The sequence below is a fragment of the Electrona antarctica genome, assembly GCF_951216825.1.
Source record: "Electrona antarctica genome assembly, chromosome: 3".
NCBI lineage: Eukaryota > Metazoa > Chordata > Actinopteri > Myctophiformes > Myctophidae > Electrona > Electrona antarctica.
Window position 1 is genome coordinate 38,403,548 of NC_136808.1, and position 23,498 is coordinate 38,427,045.

Sequence of the window (23,498 nt, forward strand, 5' to 3'; positions counted from 1 at the left end):
CACTGGCAAATTGGCTAATAGTCCGGCAGCCGACAGGCTTCTTTTGTTTAAAGCGGGAAATTTGGTATAGTCTTTTTTATTGGCCTAAAATATTAGGCCAATAAATATTGTCTATATTGGAATGGATTCAGAATCATGTCACATGCTATTTAAAGAATTTGACATTTTTGCCTGCCATAGGATGTTAATGGTAGGGTCACAAGAAACCCCTATAAAAAAATTGCCCAATACGTTCAGCCGGTCAGCAAGTGGATTCATGAATGTATGTATATAGACAATATTTTAGGCCAATAAAAAAGACTATATACCAAATTTCCCACCCGTCCACCTCGGTTGCCGGACTATAATGACAGGCTGCCATATTATATAGACAGCAGCAGCTGCTAGAGAAATCTCCCCCCCCTCACTCACTCACTCACTCACTCACTCACTCACTCACTCACTCACTCACTCACTCACAGACAGACAGACAGACAGACAGACAGACAGACAGACAGACAGACAGACAGACAGACAGACAGACAGACAGACAGACAGACAGACAGACAGACAGACAGACACACACACACACACACACAAACTAAAAATGTGGTTCTTTATCATTCTCCCCCCAAAACTCTCCCTTCCCTCTGCGTTCCTCATCCTTCTCTTCTCGGAAACAAATTGCTTGTTTCTCCTATTGCTTGTTTCTAGTTCAGGCTAAATGGAAGTCTGTCTTTATGGCAGCAGTGCAGACTAGAGACACCAGCAGATATAGGCATCCAATCATCGCACACCACTAATGGAAGTGTCATTTCAAAGCAACAGGGAGCAGCACGCAGAGTCCTAATCAGCTATCGGTGCACCTTACTTAAACACTACAGTACACTCTGGCTGTCACATACGGATGAGCTGGTGTCATATCAGTAGGATTATGATGGCCAATAACGCCACAGTACTCACAGTATTATCATGATATTAACTGAAAATAGCTGAAATATTATTAGTGCCATATATAATTGTTTACCATTTAGAATTATTGGTTTCGCTATATTGTTGAAGGCATTGTGAGTGACTATATGTCCTGGCTACTGGGCCGCAGCCCTGGATCGTTCTACTGTAGTCCAGGTCAGGACACTTTAAATGAGCGGCAAAAAAAAATAAAAAAAAGGAAAAGCACTAATGTAATCCAAACCACTCGTTCCCATTGCTGCACAAAATGCCAACTGTTTATGTTCCTCTGTGATTGGCACTTCACTGTGAGCCCAACTAGCACCCTGAGGCTGCGTACACACCTAAAGAACAAATGTTCGGTCCGTGTGCGATGCCTGATTGCTATTTGATTGCTGCTCCAATTCATTTTCAATGGGAGTCACGTCGTTTGATCGGACAAACCTGTCCGATGTGGGGGCGGAGGGCACAACAAACACATCGGACACCTTGTAGTCAAAACAGCCAACGAACAGGGTGGGACTTCAGATCGGACAGAAGGGTGGTTTTTAACCGCCAACTAATAGGAGAGAACTTCCGTTCTTGACAGCACTGGGTGGGGTTTAGGCTGTAGTCTTCTGAGTTACGTGACACAGACTATTATATCGCTTGTTTGTATGTCTTCTTTTGGCTACGGCCATGCGTAACTTGGAGAGTCCAAGTTGCGCACGGCTGTCTCCAAGTTCTATTCTATATACAGAAATACAGGACGATAGCCAAAATAGCCGTCGGGCCTCGGCAGTTGTGAGGCTGCATTAATAATTAGTTCTAAAAGCATGTCTTTTTTACGGGGATCACTATTGATTTTAATAGTAGACGCATATGTGTCTATGAGTAGCCTAGAGTAGAAATGTAATGGCAGCGTACGAGGTTCACATGCGCAAATATAACAGATATACAAGTTATCGACACGAATGGTACTTACGGTATGGTACACGATGTAAGCTTGTAGATCTGTTTATTTTAAGCATGCGCCACCGCCACCACGCAAAGTTATGACGCGCGCACATGTGGGGGGAGAGACCCGATATATTTTATAGCTCTATGGGAGAGACGCAGACAGAGAAATATTTAAAATCATCCTGTCTCGCTCTAGCGCACGGCCGCACGCATAAAGAGCCAATGGAGCAAATGTTAAATAAGCTACACAGGTGGTCCTAAATGATTAATTGATTACATCACTATAGCAAAAGACGTGATATAGGTCAACTGCAGCGGAGCTGTTCTGACTTGAAGCTTAACTGACCAGCACGGCTTCAAGTTTAAACCATAAGATGACATGGAAATGCCCGTCGATTTGATGCGCAAAAATAACATAGGCCTATATCGAATCAGGTTAAGGTGCACACATGGAAGAAAAGTCCTTTTTATCGGGATTCGGGGATACTTTGTTGTAGGCTATACGTCTCCGGTGAATTGTATGCACCAGCAGCAAGCACATTATTGTTCAAACACCTGCTCCTCTGTTCATCTGTTGTCTTATTTGGCTAATAAAATAATTATTAAGAATTAATGCAATTTCAAGTTGTTGCTGCAATCATGATTCATGTTGCTGTTCTCTTCTCTCTGTGTGAAAAATTGTAGACAGTGATTTCCCGCACCCCCTCATGTTATTTTTCCCTCCGTCGTAAAATGACCTCTTTTCTTTTTTTCACTATTTGGTTCGCTTAACATGTCCACGTGTTATTTGTTTACATATTTGGTACGCTTTACAAAGTCCAGTGTGAACACCAAACGGACCAAAATCAAAATGCAAATATTTGGTCCTTGGTCCTTGATCCGGACCTTCTAAGCGAACTTTAGGTGTGAAAAACGGCCTCGACAAACTACCGCTAGCTGCTGCTGCAGTCAAGAAAACTACACTGAACATATGTGCATCTATTTCCGCGTATGTAGCACCGCCCAAATCGCGCAAAGCATTGTGGGACATGGAGGCATCAAATCATAAAAATGTAATCAGTGGTCGGTCGGACAGATCTGTGTGTCCGAAAGGTGTGTACGAAGCCTGAGGCCTCATTCACACGTACCAAACACCAATCAAGCAAATGTCTGGTCGTTGTTTTTGTTTTTTTTGGGCCACCACAATGCTTTTCCAATAGGAGTCACATGGTTTGACCAAACATTTTTGTTTGATGAGGGGGGAGGGGCAGAACACCACCAGCAATCAGCAATCAAACACAAATGTTTGATCAAACCATGTGACTCCCATTGGAAAAGCATTGTGGTGGCCCAAAAAAACTAAAAAACTACCAAACATTTGCTTGATTGGTAGTGATTAGAGGGGTAGCTAATTATGAAAAATGATGTCTAACATTCAAAAGGCAATGTGCTACATTTAAAGACTATGGGTTGAGCCCCTGATATTCCACAATGCTAGCCACTACCCTGATTGCAGCATTAAACCCCTGTTTCTAAATGACCTAATAACCCATTTGCCTTTTTTTTTACTGAATTTAACATTCATTCATTTAACAACATTCCAGCATTTCACGATCTCTGACTCAATCACACATGAGCAAAATATATCTATTAACAATATATATTTGAGTCTTAAGACGTGTATGCACCATCCGCACCATAATTATCAACCGTGTGGACTGTGGATATGTGGTAGATATAGTTAATTAGAAATCACACCCGTGTGAAGTGAGGGGTGATAATATATTAAAGTCTAACTCATGTTGATTAGGTGATGTAATGGTGATGTAAAACAAACAGTGTCAACACAAACATTAAATGCCATTAACAATAAAGAGACAATATAACGTAATAAGGGACAATATGACGTACATTTTCCCTTCATTGTCAATGGCGTTTTTAAAACAAACAAACTAAAAACAAACATTAAACCTGTATATAGGAGGGGATAGCACCCCTCAAAAAGATAAATCAATGACTCACATGTAGCGGAGGTGTGGATTTTGAGCAAAGGCTCGAGGCTGTATCACCTTCAGATTACAGTTCATGATGGTTCTGTAATAAAAAGAGGAAAAACAAAGGATTAATATTATAAAATGTCACATTTCAATTTCTTTAGTTTCATGAGTCTACATTTGTAAAATATATTAAAGGGCCTAAATATTTTCAGTTGCTTCTGATGTCCTACATACACTTGATGTGTCTCAGTGCTTGAATCCAAACAAGTTGTACAGAATGTAAACAACACACATGGACATATTCACAGTCACCATTGGTCATACACTTCAGTCCGCCATATTTACAACACCGGAAGCATCTTCTCCTCCAAATAGATCGACTGCCTATAATGGAGGAGATTGAGCAGTATTTTGCAAGCTGCTTTGCCTTACACTTGGACAACCCCATAATCCTCAAGCTCCTGACCACCAGCTTGTGGACATGGTCCAAGCTGCCAAATCTACTGTATCTATAAATGCGGCAAGTCTCTGTACGTATGTGTGTAATCCACGTAACTCGAGAACCGTTCACCCCACTGACTTTAAATTCGACACGTTCCACACCCCCTGCCAACACCGGGCCCTGTCCAGTACCGGGTGTTGAGTCGGTTGGACCCACGGCTGTCCAGAACCGCCCCAAAAAGGCCTCTGCCCGGGCTCTGGACAGGGCCCCTGCCCAGACAGATACAGAAATCTCCATATATGGGCATGAAAGGGACACAGACAGATGGGTGGAACGGGTACTCGGACACAGGTACAACGGGTATTGCATAGCCGGGTGGGGCATGGATCTTCAACTTCCATCGTTACCGACTCGGTGCTCTACAGCCGGGCACCGGTCTAGTATAAAAAAACAATGAGCTGACACATGGGGCTCCATTTTCGTCACCGCTAAACCCCTTACCCCTAAACTTCTTTGCCTTTTTTTACTATTTTGCAAAACATTTTTGAATAGTTAAAATGGCCAGTCTACAAGCTCACAACGTGTCAATGTAGATTGGCTAGTTGAACTATTCAAAAATGTTTTTCAAAATAGTAAAAAAAAGGCAAAGAAGTTTAGGGATAAGGGGTTTAGCGGTGACGGAAATGGAGCCCTTATAGCCTACTGTATATGTACGTATATTATGTATAAAGGCTTGTGCTAATGGTTGGGATTTTACTTGTTTAGTAAGTAAAGCTTCCTCTAAACTTTAATCAAAAGCACAGCCAACTATGAATAGGAAAACCTTTCTGCTGTTCAATAACAATGATGTCCGGTCGCCATTATATTTGCAAATACACGGGGATCATTGCATTGAAACATGTCTGGGATTTTTTTGTGAAACACAACAGAGGAATCAAACGTGCAAGTATTAGTGTCACGCCTGACTGACTGACTGACTGGCTGGCTGGCACGCACGCACGCACACACGCACGCAGTTGGTGTGACTTAGTTAGAACGATTTGTAAAACTACACTTTTATAGGTCTGGTTAGTTACAGACTAGTATAGTGCTCAGTGTGAATGGCCCTTTAGAAAGAAAAAGTACACAAAAAAAGTCAAATCCCAGTAGCTACCCTCGAAGTGAAAGTCAGAAAGCATTATCTGTACATAATGCTTTTGAGTGTGTGTGTGTGTGTGTGTGTGTGTGTGTGTGTGTGTGTGTGTGTGTGTGTGTGTGTGTGTGTGTGTGTGTGTGTGTGTGTGTGTGTGTGTGTGTGTGTGTGAGTGTAGGCCTGCTGTACATGTGTGGGTGTGTGAGAGGTGTGTTTCTCCCTGTGTGTGTGTTGTGAGTGTGATCCAGTCATAACCGCAGGCATGTGTGATAACACAGTGTCTTCATCAGTGGTGGAAAGTAACTAAGTACATTTACTACAGTAGTTTGAGGTAGGCAATGTGTACTTTACTTGAGTATTTCCATTTTTATATATACTTCTTATCCACTACATCTCAGATCCAAATACTTTTGACAATTTTAGTAGTTATTTAGTTTGTAGATTTTGATTATTGTTACAAAACATAATACGAACGCAAGGACAACACAAGAGACGGTCGCGGCCACACAGCCAACTCAAGGTATGGCCACTGAGCCGACTTGGGGACCCAACGCAAGGACAACACAAGAGACGGTCACGGCCACACAGCCAACTCAAGGTACGGCCACGGAGCCGACTTGGGGACCCAACACAAGGACAACACAAGAGACGGTCACGGCCACACAGCCAACTCAAGGTACGGCCACGGAGCCGACTTGGGGACCCAACGCAGCTCCTCCCAGGAAAACAAACAAATTAACGGAGCTGAACGTGAATCCCCCCCACCGCCCACCCCTTTTTTTCCCTCACTGTATATGTTTCTTTTCCCTTTTTACCTCCTTTATGATGAATTCCTGTTCTGTCTATAGAAGTGTCTATTTGTACGTCTCTAAATGTTTTGATGATTTGAACATGGTGGACCCTATTGGAAACAAGTGTAATGCTTAATTGGGTCGTCCACTCACAGTTAACAGCCTTTGTATTGAGTTTGTGCTTGAAATGTACTGTAATTCTGCAAACTGTTAATAAATTCTTCAATCAATCAATCAATCAATACATTAACCACTTTAGCCCTGTATATATTTCGGGCCATTTGAAAATAGCCGATCTACAAGCCTGTAGACCTGCTATTTTCAAAAGATTTTCATACATCAGAAAACATATATGAAATGGGACATTCTGCATAATGACTACTTTTACTTTTGGTACTTTAAGTACATTTGGTGCCAAAACTTTTGTACTTTTACTCAAATCAATTTTGCATTCCAGATTTGACTTTGGGTCACCCGTATGATGTTCGCGAGACCCGGAACCCCGATGACCTTGGGATACATCATTGAGGATACGTCCCAGGTGCATCCATGCGATGTATTTTTGTTCTTTCTTTCCAAGTACCTACAGTACAGTAATAATTGTACGTATGTACAGTGCTTAAGTAAATGTACTTGGTTACTTTCCACCTCAGCTCAAATGTCATCTCTTGCCTCAACCAAACTATATTTAGTACAGAAGTGAATATAGCATTTAGGGGCAAAAAAAAGAGTGAGAGAATGAAAGAATACGAGAGGTGAGTCTGACTCGCATGAGAAAAACAAAAGCGAGACACCGATCGTGATTAGAGAGCAGTGGTGCATGCATCCTAGCCACCTTTCCTAGCCTTGCCTCTTCCCCATATGTGGAGGAGAACCAGGGATCAAACTGTCAGAAGAGAGCAAGGAAGAGAGAGAGAAAAATAAAAGGAAAGAGAAAGAGAGACGGAGAGATACGTAACCTATGCAAACGTAACCACCCCCCCCCCCCCCCCCATGATATAGCTTTTAATTTTTAATTTTTTGTGAAAAGTCATGATGAAATATTAAAGAAGAGTTGACCATATTAAAGAAGAGTTAATCTCTCAAGAACAGATTCTGTGCTGCGCTACTGAATCTGTCAGCAGGGCCATTACGTGTATACATTGTTGATAGTGCATGAGAATGAAAACACAAGCCCACCACAGGAAGTGGAGGGCTGAGGGCGGGCCAAACAGGCCAACATCCTGTGTGCACATTCTATTGAGGCCACACCCCCAGAGGCAAATTCAAATGAAACAAACAGCAGAGGGCGCTGCTTTTTCTTTTTTGGGCCGATGGGTTCCCAGATTGAAGAGGAGTGGACCTCAAGTTGCCATGTATTGCTGTACTTCATTATATTTTGATGAGAAATATGTTTTTTACATTGGGTAAAATATACCTGAGTTTAGTGATGGTGTGACAAAAAGGATGCCTAGTGTTCTAGGGTTAAGAAGCACTGTCTTGTGCTGACAGGAAAGAGAGAGAGGGTGGAGAGAGAGACAGACCTGTACAAAGTGTAGACGTGAACAGAAAAGATGGAAAGACAGATAGTACAGAGAGTAAATCGACATGTTACGTCATGATGATGTACGTTGACAAGAGCGCCCCTCACTTCACACGGGTGTGATTTTTTTACTACTAAAATACTGCAATGGAGAAATACTTTTTCTCATTACAGTTACATGTAGAACTCTGGAATCCAAAATGTACTTGAGTAAAACTAAAAGTACAAAAGTATTGGTATCAAAATGTACTTATAGTACTCATTAATGTATTGTTGTCACGGTCCGCTCCTCGGATCGTGAACTTTGACTGTCCTTATTTAGATTTTGGACTTTAATATGTATTTCTGTCATTTCACTGTTTTCAGTATGTTTTTTATATATTTGCGCATGTGTTCCTGACTGTTTCTCTTTGGTTTTGGTTTTCTGTTACTCTGTTGTTGCCCTGGTTTTGTGTATATTATTTTGTAGTATTGTTCCTAGTGTTTCCTGTCTTCCTAGTTACTGTTAATTACCTTGTCTAACCTACTTTGTATTTGTCAGTGTTTCCACCTGTGTCCTTTTAGTCCCCCAGCCTATCCTAGTGTTGATTGTATTTTGGTTCCACCTGTGCCCTGTTATCCTGTGTGTATTTAAGTCCTGTGTTTGCATTCTGTTCTTGTTGGTTCGTAGTTCCCTGTTGTGTGAGTTCCTGTATGTTTTCTGTGATGTTTCCTGCCTTCTTTGCCCTATTTATGGAAGAACCTCAGTTTATTTAATAAATCCATCTAAGTTTATTGCTCTGCCTGCTGTCGCCTGCATTTGTGTCCTGATCCGTGCTCACTCTTAACAATTGTATGCATTACAAATGTATAAAAATCTTCAGAAAATAGAATATCTGCAAGCTCTCAATGTGTCACACATTACGAGCTTATAGATTGGCTATTTTCAAATGGCCGAAATGAGTAGGGCTGAAGTGGTTGATGTATGTTTTGTAATAATAATCAAAAAGTAAATTGTAATTAAAGGTTTTCAAATAAATGTAGATCTGAGATGTAGTGGAGTAGAAGTAAATTGGAATTAAAGTACAAATGCAGTATATGTACTTAGTTACTGTGCTTTCCACCACCGGAGGTAATACTGGCGGCAGTGGTGGTGGTACTAAAAAGTAGTAATCCTAATGGGTAAATTACTTCTCCGTGTTGTATGCACCAGGTTAGAAGCATTGTACATCCCCAGGGCACACACATGGGGTTCAGTGTGTGACTCAGGGACACCTCAACACAAAGCATTGAGGAGTCAGGAATCTAAACAGCAACCTGCCATTCTCCCACATGGCTAATAGTAGACGTGGTGGTGGTAATAGTAGCAGTAATATGGTAGTTCAGATACTCACAATCTCTGCAGTCCGGTGTACAGCTCCATGTCCACGTCTCTCAAAGTGTGTAGTCCTGTCCAGTTCTCTACATGTCTGCAAAGGGAAGGGACAGACAGACAGACAGACAGACAGGAGACAGACAGAAAGGGAGAGAGAGAAAAATATGATTATAAATTAAATGTTCTTATTAATCTGTGGAGAAACAGAGTGTAAGAGAAAGAGAGAGAGAGAGAGAGAGAGAGAGAGAGAGAGAAAAGCAGCATGGTGGGGTGTACATGTGCGTGTGCATGTGTGTGCATGCGTGCGTGTGTGCGTGCCTGCACATGTAAACAAACAAGTCATTATAAAATGAGACTCATTGCACTTCACAGGAAATACAGACAAGGCAATAGAAATAATTAATTTATACATCTTATCTTACACCTATAACTAGAATGCCCACGCCGTGGTGTCTGTCAGCTATGGCCGAGCTCACGACCACTCTCCAAACTTGCCACAGACAACTAATATCAGTGCTCTGGCTATAGGCGCATTTCCCTGCCTTCAATGTTTACCTGTTGTACAGTTAATATAAAACTCCATTATTCAGGCACATGTTAGCCACCTTCTAAGTCACGATGTTGCGAAACAGATCTACACGCTAACAACGCGTTCTTAAAGCTTGGAGATCTGTTATTTTTCCTCATGCACTCTTGCAATGGCCCCTCCCCTTTTTAGTAATTTGCTCTTACTGCTGCACGCTGTCTATGCTTCCATCACTCACTGAACACACAGACAGACACAGACAAAACCTTACACAGAGGAAAGACTTTCACATGATCACATCAATGTCTAATGTGCAATGGACATAATGTCACGGACACACAACTTCAGGTTCTTTCTCTGCGCATGTGTGTGTGTGTGTGTGTGTGTGTGTGTGTGTGTGTGTGTGTGTGTGTGTGTGTGTGTGCACTGTGGACTGTGTGTCCTTCCCCTGCAGATTGGCCAAGTCATGTACACACTACACAGACATTTGAATAGTATATGGTTTACAAAAGTTAATTATATTCATTATACATATTATGAATACATTTCCATACAAAAGGCTAATTACAGGCCTACAATTATTGCAGAGTCGGATTTGTATTAATGCCCTTTTGGGTGAGATAGAGGTTGCTTCATGTGCCAAAAAGAATGGAAGGATACTATCTTAGGAAGTTTCATGCAATTGCTGCCTTCAGCTCTACTAATGGTGAGAGAAAATAATAAATAAAACATATAGGTCTGGTGTACTTTAGTTGATCATAATAACACTGGCGAAATTAATTAGCCTAATTTGTTAGACACGGGGGAACTGTCCATGGTCCTGGAACTGCCACTCACTCACTCCGGCTGGGGAAACGTTTTTAGTTTCCTTTTCTTCCCTCATGCCATGGAGGTTGCAACAAGTTACATTAATGCAATGTGATCACTATGCTAGTTTGTTTTCTTTGTGGATGAGAACTTTATGTACCATTAAATGTTTATGTTTGAAGTCTACTATTAGCCATAATAACTGCTTTGATTGTTACTGTAGCCTAATTTGACTGTGTTCCATTATCTTATTTATTGGTGTATCATTTCCTACAACTACAACCTATCTCAAACCCTCACCCTAAACCTAACCTCCCACAGGGCAGCACACCTAAACCTAACGTACCTTAACCCATGTCTAATGACTAGTCTAAACTAAGTATGCACCCCATACAGTTTAGCATATCTAGGAGTGTTTACAAATAAATACAACCCCTCTCTGTGAAAAATGTATGGCACAGGCAATGCTTGGCCCCCTCCTTTACACAAACTCTTCAACGAAATCTCATACACGACACAGATCTGCCATTTCTGCAGAATGTTCGCCTATTATGAGTGACATGCCCGAATTATTGGGTCCATCCGGTCAATGACAGCCATATCATACTGGCAAACATATAGTTGTGTCCCTCTTCCCTTTGGAAAAAACATGTAGACTGGACAGAATGCACAGATCAGACCAATAATGTAGTTACAGAACAGTGTTCTTGTAGTGGATATTTGCATTTTTTAGGCCCAGCTTTTTAGTACAGTATATTAGTGACAGACAGCTGTACTGGTTCTGCAGTTTGTAAAACTTCAACCTTCAACCAAATCCTCACAAGTCACAACCAGGTATTAAATGTAATATCCCCAGGTAAACAGAATCCCAACACCACCGTCACTGGCACTCATGCAGTACACACCCAGAAACAGAAAATGCATCCTTCTTCATCTGTTGGTGACGGATCAGCTTTATAAAATGGCCTACAAACATGGATAGACATAATAGACAGACACAAGACAGGTGTCTTGAATGTGTGAACGCAGCCCAGTAAGGCCACCCCCTCCTGGTGCTGCGGCCATCTTGGAAACTAAAACACAATATAAACAATGGGAGAGAGGTGGGGCCGAGAAAGGCCCTTCAAACCGTAAGTAAATATACTTAAAATGAACAATAGTCAATAAATAAATAAATAAAAAACAGGTCCAAATTCAGTAAGGAAATGCATCGCAAAGACAAATTTCATGTTCTTTTTTGTGCTCAAGTTTCTTTAGTTCAGCACACTGAACTGAACGGATGAATATGAGATCATTCTGCAAGGGCAAATTGCATACTTTAGCTTTAAAAGTAATTCAGCAACAAATTATGTCTATGGAAGTTGCTCAGCCAATTCAGTACATGGAACTGATTATTTCAGCCATGCACAGAGTTGAAACAGAGATGAATATCCTCTCCCTTGGTTGCCTTAGGAGGATACGCCAGGTCTTTGTGTGCTACACTTACGCCACTTTTAAAACAGTGTAGGCTGAACAATCCCATTTATGTGAAATTTGCATATACACAACCATATCAGACGTTAAGTGAATATATTTTCACCTGCCTAATTTGGCATGCTCTCCTCTCACTGCACAAGGTTAGTGAAGAGCATAGCAAGCCAATTTGGTAATTCGAGCACTCTTTAAGCAGCATAAACCCATAGCCAATCTGGGCCTTTAAAAGGATTAAAAGGATTCCCTGGCTAATACGCCGTATATGCCTTAATTCATTATAAATGCACTCTATAACTAAAATTCAAAATTAAGAACACCTTAAGTAGAGCACTCGGGTGGCACAGTGGTAAAGTCCCTGCCCACCACCACGGAGGTTGTGAGTTTGAATTCACCGTGGTCCATCTGGCTTTGTGGGGCGTCTATGTGAACTCAACTGCCCCGTGTTCAGGGGAGGGAAGCTGCACGGGGAGGGTGATACTGGTCATTGCACATACTCCTACGGACTGGTGTGGCATCTGTCAGTAGGGAGAGTTGGGCAGGAGGAGTAGGACGAAGGACTTATGTCCTCCCAGTGGGGCCTCCTCACTGGCAGGTGAGTCAGTAGGATACAAGTACAAATCCAGCGTACTATCTAGTTCTGTTATGGGTATCTGTGATTATGATGATTATATAGTGATCATAATTTTTTTATGGATTGTATTATGTTCATATATGTATCTATGTGGTATATGGAATGTATTGAAAGTTATGTTGTTGATGTAATGTCTTTATCTTGTTCTCTGCTCTGGGGTTTGTTGATATCAGAGCTGTGTCTCGGTACACAGATAATCTGAGATATCAAATGTAGTATGATATCAGAGCTGTCTCGGTGCACAGATATCTGGGATATCACATGAGCAACACCGCCATACTAAATGCAATAACTTTGCAATAAATGGTTAATGGTCAATCTGAGCTGAAGAGTCTTAATGAACAGTGACAACAGATGCGTATGGGGAGGAATACATTGGTATAACGACTAAATTGGGAACAAAAATGGGTACTAAAAGATTATTAGACACTCTAAATTTAGAAAGTTTTATTTTAGAAATAGTTAATCTTTCAGACAGTCAATATGGACCGATCCCGTCACAAGGCAAGACTGCTGTAATGGCCGGGATCTAAAAGGGACAAGGACTGACAGATACAGAGATCTCCATATATGGGCATAAAAGCGACACAGGTAGACAGTCAGTCACAACAGCTCCACCAGAGTGCTCCAGACTTCCCTCTCCAGAGCAATATTAGTGACCTCCTCCTGGGGGATTCCGAGACGTTCCAAGGCCAGTGAGTCGATGTGTTTCCTCCAACTGCGCCTCGGTCTGCCCCAGGGTCTCCTCCCAGTGGGACGTGCGTCGAGGACCTCCCTAGGGAGACGCCCGAGAGGCATCCTAACCAGATGCCCGAACCACCTAAGCTGGCTCCTTTCCAGGCGAAGGAGCAGCGGTTCTACTCTGAGTCTCTCTCGTGTGACTTCTCACCCTATCTCTAAGGGAGATGCCAGCCAATGGATGTCTAGTGAGCTTCAAAAAGACAAACAAACAAAAACATGCTTTTTTGGGGGGGAGCAGGTCTTTAATTGCCACTCCAGCTGCCAAATCGTAAATCAGAAGAGAAACGTTCCCCTCTCTCTCACACATGCACACATCTATTTCTAAATCTTTTCGGAAGGGGAAACTCTAAACAGAACAGCGATAAAGATCTTCCCAGCTGTTTCACAGTAATCTTCTCTGATTCTGCCTGTTGTTTATAATGTATCTGTCTCCTATGATGATTTATTTACAGCGTCATAGAGATGATCTACAGCCAGTCTCAGCACAGCCTTAATGGGATTGTGTTTAATAAAACAGATCTGTCTCTGCTGAACTGCCAGAACATTACTCTGCACGTTGGTTCCATGGTCTCGCTTTGCTTCATATAGGCAGAGCAGTGCTCTGTAAACTAAATAACTACATTTACATTTTTACTGGCTGGATTATTTTGCATTTAATTCATCTCAAACTCTCTGCATCATGTTTCTTTAAATACTTAAACCCTATATACTGGAGTCACCCGGGGGTCAGTAGCCCAATTGTCCCCCTCCATTTTACATAAATGTCTTCATCAAGAATATCCAATCTACCAGTTTGTCGCACTGCACTGAATTGATTGCAGACATCCGAACTAATACAATGTAGTTACCACCGTGTTAGCACTTTTGGTTCTCAAGTGATAATTCAAGCTTGGACACATTTCAATGATATTTAATTCCTTTTCATAGAGCTTGCATGCAACCTTGATTTTGTTCAAAAAGGTTTTAAATGGAAATCATCCATTAAGCAGTCCAGTTTCCAGCAGTAGCCATGCCTTTCTTATAGGCTACTCAGAAAGGGTGCATAGCGAACCCAAAGGAATCCGATTAATAAAAAAAGGGATTTGTACGAATAATTCATTTAATCACACACATGAACACCATTTGTACTGGGCAGCTCACAGCTGTGTGCTGCTGTGCATGCCTGTAACTGGATTAGTTAGTATGAAGACTCCATGCCTCACAGTCATGCAAGTTGGCATCCATGTGCAGTTAAATCTGTACAGATCAATAACCATTACAAATAAGAGGAGGAACTTAAATGTCTTAAAACATAATAAAAATCACACTCGTGTGAAGTGCAGGGGTGCTCTTATCATCATACATCATCACATTCCGGCCATTCACAATTGGCGTCCTCACTTTTCTGTCATTCCGGCCAATCACAATTGGTGCCTTCAATTTTCTGTCCTCATTTTGAATGTACTCAGTCAATCAAATCATCGCTAAAATTCACACAAACAGACAAAGCTGGGCATAGGAGGGGCTAGTGCCCCTCAAAAACACTTAAGCACAGCGTGTAAGGTAAAACATGCTGCTTCTTTTCCACAACACTACATAAGTGTTGACGGCTATTTTAAATGAGACGTGTCGTGTAGTACAAAAAAGGCAACAAGAGCTGTTCCATTATGGAAGACTGTGGGGAAGCTGTTCTGTTTTTCCTCTGTGCATTGTTATTACACTGCGTGAGTGTGCATGCGTGTGTGTACAGTATGTATCTGCTAGACCGGAACAACCAACTATGGGCTGCATTAGGCGTTCATGGCTTCACAGCTTACAAATGAGCATCAAGTATTACTGATCTCTCTCAGGCTTCTCTCACCACTCAGGAGACGCACGCACGCACGCACGCACGCACGCACGCACGCACGCACGCACGCACGCACGCACGCACGCACGCACGCACGCACGCACGCACGCACGCCTTCCTAATGCATGTGACTGAAATTAAAGAAGACTAGACGGAAGTTGGAGATCCATGCCCAATGCTGGACATCTGTGGGTCCAACCAACGCATGTGTTGAATTTGAAGTCGGTGGAGCGAACGGTTCTCGAGTTGCGTGGATTACAGCCGTACACACGTACGTACTGACATGGTGCATTTATAGATGAAACCATTTTCGTAAAATGCCCTCCAAAAAAGGCAACTGGCTGACAGGTTGGACTTGTGGTAATAGACACTGCACTGAACTGTATTAGAATGGCCATTAGGGTAAACTCTAGCAGTGGCCAATGTATGCATTATCAGCCAATATATCTTGTCAAAATGCATTTGAGCAAGGCGCAGTCACACATGTAATTGAACCCCTATCCCTGGAAGAAGTGCTATTATTTACTGATTGAGCTACACAGGGAAAGGGTTGCCCCATACACTGTATGGTTCACCATATGATAGTGTTGTGTAAAAGTTGTGAAAATACTGCATACAGTACATGTTCACAATATTGTGAGCTTGTAGATTTGCTATTTTCGCTTTAATATTTGAATGTTTTTTCCCCCCATAAAGCATAATAATTTTGGACAAGGTTTCACCCGACAATAGCCTATGTGCAGTAGACCAGGTCTTTATGCCACACTGCAGTCAGATGATTCAGTGTCTGTATCGACAGATAAAACATTAGAACAGAGGGGGCCACTGTGGTCTCAATCGCACACTTACAGGGGAAATATGAAAAACCCTGGCAAACCATGACAATTTGTCTCAATTACAACAGCAGGCATTGACATCAAAGTACATCAATATTAAAACAATAGTCTTGCCATTGCTGAAATTATGGAATCAACAGTTAAGATAATGCCCCAATAAAGCTCATGTACTACTGTGAGTGACTAATTCCCAGTAGATGGAGGGAACAGAAACCCCAACAAAGGCAGACACTGAGTCAGATCGATACAAACAGAAATGAAATATGGTGTGAATGAAATTTCCATTGATTTGGTGATAGTCATCAGAGGGTTTTCACAGCCAGTATGGCCTCCAGGGGCAGTTGATGGGTTAATTGACTCCATTGACTCAACTCATGAGAATGTACTGAGTTTCTGCAGATCTCTGTTGTACTTACTTACTGTATAAAGACGAGGAGGATGAATTTTGTGTTGAAAGTGAGGGGAAAAATGCGATAGAAAATATATAATCTTCACATTATTCATACAACTGAAGTTCATTTGATACACAGACTTTGTGTTTTACCAGCAGCCTCAGAAAATTGGAATGTACCGTCCACTATAAAGTTTTGCTGAATAAATATTTATCCAATTCTATTCAATTCATATTGCCAAAATCACAACAGTGTCTCATGATACTCTAAATATAAAGCAGTGATATGGCATTGCCCCCTACCCTGAGCAAGCATTTGTGCAACAGTGGCCAGGAAAAACTCCCCTTTACTGGAGAGAAACATTGGGCAGAACCTGACTCTACGATGGGTGGCCAACTGGCCATCTGCCATGACCATGTTGGAGGGGAGAGAAAGAGAAACAGTAACAACTATAATGGCAACAATAATAGCCATATTAGGATATGAAATATTAACACTTCGCAGTCATATCCCAGTGAACCCTTCATCTACAGTACATTTCATTTAGAGTGTTTATTTGCACAATGGGAATCCCTTCTGCTACAGGTCTTGTCCAAGTTGTCCTATTCTTCTACTAGTGCTTCCCCTTTATCTGATCCTCTGTGATCACAGGAACATTTTCAGTGGTTTTGACCGTGTGCCCATTTCACGTTAGTTGCTTGTAATATGTTTGTGTAAAGCATGTTCACTTACACTGGTAATTCTCTCTAGATACGAAAGTAAAATAGATTCCTAAAATGTTAATTGTATAACAGCAGCAGATATAGGGCAATGTGAATTAACAGAGAAGTCAACACATACATTATTCATACCCTGAAGAAGGCATCCTGTTTGCCGAAACGTCGGTTCAATAAAAGTTTCTTGCATCGTGACTACGAGCTGTGCGGCCTCTTTCCCTTTTTTCAAGTTTTATCTCCTGCGGTCAGCATCTACTTGTGTGCGCTCCTACCTCTTTGTTTGTTCTGGAATACATTATTAACTTGTGTAGGAGATGAAAAAAATTATAAGAAATGCAGAGGAAATCAAAGATACAATTCAAGCTATTAGTCCGGCAGCCGACAGACTTCTTTTGTTTAAAGTGGGAAATTTGGTATCTAGTCTTTTTTTATTGGCCTAAAATATTGTCTACATTCATGAATCCACTTGCTGACCGGCTGTTAGTATTATTTTTCATTAACATCATATGGCAGGCAAAATTGTCAAAAATGTAAAACTTTCCTTATGCTTTAAGTAGCATGTGACATGTCAAACTAGGGGGTTTTCATGATTCTGAATCCATTCCAAGCATTAGTTTTGAACAAACAACACTCCTTGGGCTAAAAACGGCCATAGACGTGATGACAATGTGATGAGGTCAGCACAAATGTGATGAGGTCAGCACATTTTGGGCAAGTGGCAATGGCTGTTTTTAGCCCAAGGAGTGTATTTTGTGCAAAACTAATGCTTGGAATGGATTCAGAATCATGAAAACCCCTTAGCTTGACATGTTACATGCTACTTAAAGCAAAAGGAAAGTTTGACATTTTTGCCTGCCATACATTCACACCAAGCTAGACAGGAACGCCCACAAATGTCACATCCGGTTTTAGCCCGGGGTAAACAAAATGGTCTTCCCCATAGAGTTATAATAGCGTACGATCCTTTGGATCACTTTCAGAGCGATTTGTTGGATGATAGAAATATTGACAGTCAAGAACAATCCACCAGAAGGACATCTGGAACATTCGCCCTCGGAAAGTTGACTTATTATTACGTATACGAGATGATTTAGCCATGGTTCACATGGCGCTCGTCTGTCATGGCGGAACTTCAACATGTTTTATGCACTTTTCCCATTTAGAACGTTAACGTCTACATACATGTTCAGATTTCAAATATAAAGTGCTCGCCCCAGAGCCACGGATGTTACAATCCTCCTCGGGTGGGTAAAAGTACCCGTGTCTTCCGCATTGTTCAATAAAAAGCGTTAATCCGATCGGTGGCCATTTTATCAGAGTTATAATGCACCAACCGATAGGGGCGCATAGTTGAAAGCGCATGGCCAGAAACTGATTAAACATTGCTTTTTATTGAACAATACGGAAGATACCGGTACTTATTCCCACCCTAGCAGAATTGTAACATCCATGGCCCTGGGGTGAGCACTTTATATTTGTAATCTGAACATTTGTGTAGGTGTAAGCCGGCGTAAGGACTGTAAATGGAGAATGTGCGTAAAACACTTCAGTCCAGGCCAGGGCTACCATGAGCACACAGCGTGTTGCGACGCGTTGTGAGTTTGTAGATTTTTGGTTTATACTGGGGACCTGGGGTTCAAGTGGTTTATAGTCAGAGTATCCTTATCTGTTTATACTTTATTGCATGCGTCAAGTTTCACAAGCATAACATCAATCTCCCTCTCCCTCCATGTTACAAAACATTGTGTTACCGCGTCGCAATGTTTACTCGCCTGGTAGAGACACTATAGATATGATCAATTAAACTTAACGCAATATCAAAAACCAACAGCCATTAAGTCATCAATAATGTTTATAGAACACATTGTAGTTCGAATTCTAAGTAGTTCAGAGACAGTTGGAACAGTTGGAACGGAGCCATCGTTTGGAAAAGTGCGGTTGAAACGAATGGTGTCGGTAGCCTACTTGGAATTAACTAAACGTGTTCTATAAACATCATTGATGAATTAATGGCTTTTTAAAATGTATATTATGATAAGTTTCAGTGATCATATCTATAGAAAAGTGTCTCTTACCATGCGAATATATCAGGCCATTGTGTTGTCACTGTTGTGTTGTATCATGTCCATGCAGTCAAGGAAAACATTCCAATCGGCCTCTAGCTTGTTTCATTTTCTAAAGTAGCGTTCCTTGTCGAGTGGCAACAAGGATCTGTGCCTGTGATCTGGCAAGCCATGACGCCTACTTTTAAATTAGTAGTATTTAAAGCATCTGCGTTTGAAAACCCAACACTCCACTGTTTATTCCGGTTGGGAGAACTCTGAACTTTCCCCCGGCTCCACCCCCCAGTTATATTGACACCTCTGATGACAAAAGTCGGTGTGGATGTATAGGATGTTAATGGTAGGGTCACAAGAAACCCCTATAAAAAATTTGCCCAATACTAACAGCCAGTCAGCAAGTGGATTCATGAATATATGTACTGTATATAGACAATATTTTAGGGCAATACAAAAGACTATATACCAAATTTCCCACCTGTCCACCTCGACTGCCGAACTATATTGATCTAAACAGATTATTGCAGATCGCTGAATTCCATTAGGAAACATGAGAAACTACTAGGCTACATCAGTATCCGTTTACAACATCAGTACATTGTGCACACTAATTTAACAACACGGAGGCAAATTCTAAAATATACACTTCCCTTTTGTTATTTTAACCACACTGCCATTGCTAATTAGGGCATGTTGTTCTAAGCAAATAATGACAAGTAAAGTGCTCCTCGGAGCACAGGTCTCCGCCAGGTCAAGTATCGTAGGTTACTGTGGGCCAGCAATGTTGATGGAATATGAAGAATCGGACAGATCCATCTTTATTGTCTCCACCAGGCCGAAGGCATGGGGAGAGAGTATGTTTTGCACTCCGTCCGTCCGTCCGTCCGTCCGTCCGTGTGTCCGCTAATCTCCGGCACCGTTAACCCGGTCGGTTTTGCACACACACTCCCTGGATGCCAACGATGAACCTCTTCCCCCAATTTTCCAGAACGGCCTGTTATAGCGCCACCAGGAGGCCGATTACTCCTCCAGATTCTGTCCAAAAATCCTGCAAATCGTTACACACTATCTCTATAGTCATGTGTTCAAGCCAGATCTGTCCGATATTTCATATTCCATCCTAATTGGCTAACATTGGCTTTCAAAGTTTGCAGGATTGACCCGTTTTGAACAAAAAGACTGATGAACGCAGCGTGCAATTTACGTGAAATCTTTCACAGACTTTCCTACTAGGCTGAGGAATATATTCCACCCATTTCACATTGGCCTGTTATAGCGCCACCAACAGGTGGATTTTCGCAAAACACATTTTTGGAACAAAATGCCTCAAATCATCCAATTGCCATGAAAGGCATAAGAACAAATGGCACCCTTTTCACATTGGCCTATGGAGACTGGTGGAGACATGTGCCCCGAAGGGTACTTTTTCTAGTTCATAATTTTATCACACCATTTTTGTAACCCCATTTGTCACCCAGTGCCAATTGTCTAATTTAATCCTGGGCGCTACACTCCCTCTGCCAACCTGGGGGGACAGATCCATTTTGACTATAGAGATAATGTGTATTGGTGTGCATGATGTTTGGAGTACATCACGCAAAGTGAGTAATAAAAAAAATGTGTTTGGCCTCCTGTTTCTGCTAGGTCAATGTTCCTCAATGTGGATGTCACATATGTGTGCAAAGTTTCACCTCAATCGAAATCAGACAGAAGAACCACAGAGCAGGAGATGAAGCCGCAGGGGCTGTCATGGCAACAACTGGAGCGAAGGGCACAAGACCGAAGGGGATGGAGGAGTCTCATCAATGGCCTATGTTCCTCAGGGAATTTAAAGGCCTAAGTAAGTAAGTAAGAAATCAGACACACCCCCCCTCCTAAGTACAGTTTTAGACCGGAACGGAGGGGCGTCATCTCAAGCGAACTTGAGCCAGGAGAGACACCCAAGAGCGGGCTAAAGCGTGCAAGTTGCTGTGTCGAACGTTGCGAAGTTCGCTTAGCCAACTCAGCCCCTTTCGAGTTGCGACCCGATATGGCCAAAATAGTCAATCATGTTCTGGCGAGAGCCTTTCCTCCGACTTCCACTCAAAGTGGCTACTGCAATCACAGAGCGTCCTTACTCAAACGCAAAGGCCATTCCACACTTGCTACTAGGACCCACCAGTAGACTATAGGCTTACACTAGGACCACACAGTAGCAGAATAGATGTAAAAGAGAATGGAAGGTTTATAAAACACCCAGTCTACTGGCCCAGCATGTCTGCTTATCAGTTTTCAGCAGAAGACTTTAATGATCCCTAATTTATCTTGTAGTGGCCTTCTTTTTATGTACTATAATTCTGTCTCCCTCAATGAAGCACTTAACCAAATGAACCCTTAGCGTCTCTTTTCTGGGGCGAACATTCCGTGAAGATAGCAGATCTACGAGAGCTATACTAAAGGTGTCACCAGAAAGACTAATAAAATAAATGTTACACAGTATGACTTTAACCCTCAGTTTAACTAGCTGCCAACAGTAGACACTAGACAGTAGGGGTGTAACGATACATTTTAACAGCGATACGATACGTATCACGATACATGGTTGACGATACGATACATGGATGATATTGGTTCATTATGGCGATACAGTACGATACGATTCAATGATTTGAAATCGATACAGTAACTATTTAACAAATACATTACATACGTGTGCAACTTGTGGATAGTGCATGTCTTTAAAGGAAACATTTATTATTATGGATATAAATAAGTAAACTCAGTGATTCTCTGGCAAAGAGATGGACATTGTATTTGAACACATGGACAAACCCACGCCTTGACATGAACACAGAGAATACACACATTTTTTCAATAGACTGATTGTAGCTATATGGAATGGAAAAGTAATTAAACCCATCCTTTTCTTTTTTTCTTCTTAAAATTACTAAATACAATGTACTTAGTTTTGATTAAATTGATTATTTCCATTGCAAAACAATTAGATTCTGATTGTTTCCATTGCAAAACGATACGATACAAATTGAAACGATACGATACGATATTTGCTGTTTACATGTCGATATACTTTTTTAAATTAAAGTCGATATTTCTATACAGTAACTACTGTATATCGTTACACCCCTACTAGACAGCTGCTGTCACTGTGGTTGAACACGATTTTAGCCGCGTTTTTAATGTGTTTTCAGTAGCACAAACAGTAAAATCCTAGGTGTTTAATTGAACCATGTGTAACTCTGAGCGTAATACAAATGTAACCACATGGGCCCATTACATTTTATTTTTGTACACACTCAGAATGAAATTAGTCAGGATTTTACTGTGCAGAATCAATTCAGCCCAAAGAATCATACTGTAGCTCTGAGGACACTTGGTGGCAGAATGCCTGACTAATTACAGTCATTTTCAGTTTTAGGCTGGGAGCGCTTACTGTTGTTCAGTCATGTAGCAAAGTGTTGATCCATTTGCGAGCTTGCCTCGCTGCATCTGAAATGCTTAGCTCCTCAACCCATGCAAACTCTGAGCTCCCTGTTCTCTGCTCTCAGCTGGTTGAGCCTATAGCTGCAGACGGCAGATATGCACCCAGCACAAGCCTCCTTAAAAACCGGGATTAAGATTTATTTCAAAGCCTTTGACCCAGTGTAACCTTGTTTGCTTATGTGTCAGCATCATTTTATGTCTGTCGATCTCTGTGTGTGTGTGCGTGTGCGTGTGCGTGTGCGTGCGTGCGTGCGTGCGTGCGTGCGTGCGTGCGTGCGTGCGTGCGTGCGTGCGTGCGTGCGTGCGTGCATATACATGTGTTGTAGTTGGCGGTACAGCTGAAGATGTAGCACAATTTATACATAGTGACATTTAACTGCTTCACAGGAAATGTATAGATACATACATGCATCAAGCATTCTGTTAGAAGTAGCATACAGACTGCTACTTTTGAAATACACACTTTTTGTTATTAAGGTTTTGTGCCCAAGTCACCAATGGTAAAGTAAAAATGACATGGCACTCCTGTATTCATAGCAAAAAGGGGTTAACCTAGTCATATGGTGACGTCCCAGGCACTTCTGCACAACAGGAATGCGGAAGTGCCATTCTCAAACCGAAGACAAAAGGGTGACCTAAAGAAAGTTTGAGTTACGTCCCGACTGGGACAGAATCGTAACTCATTGCCCATAACCCCATTGGGCCCTTAGTCAAGACCTAACATTTCAGCCCCCCTTACAGTCAAATGTTTGACTTCTTGGGAGTGAGAATATGTTGGATTCAAACCAGTAGCTGACCTCCAAGTTACAAACCATATGTTTCTCGAATACCTTGTTTTATGACAATACGGCAAGACACAAATATTATTGTTCTTGTGAACCAGACATTGAGTCTTCTGAGCCACCTGCATGTTGTCAATTCA

The 23,498-nt window shown here is 41.7% G+C and overlaps 1 protein-coding gene across 1 annotated transcript in view; it reads right to left on the bottom strand.

Moving 5' to 3' along the window:
• The window catches only part of LOC306920823 (NT-3 growth factor receptor-like), a 212,693-nt gene extending 203,519 nt beyond the window's left edge, over nt 1–9,174 (bottom strand). The window contains exons 1-2 of the mRNA XM_079497737.1: nt 9,106–9,174; nt 3,871–3,942 (exon numbers count right to left, since the gene is read on the bottom strand). Of these exons, the coding sequence (XP_079353863.1) occupies nt 3,871–3,942; nt 9,106–9,134 (101 nt within the window). The 5' untranslated portion in view covers nt 9,135–9,174. The remainder of the gene's footprint in view (nt 1–3,870; nt 3,943–9,105) is intronic.
• Between the last annotated feature and the right edge of the window lie 14,324 nt (nt 9,175–23,498).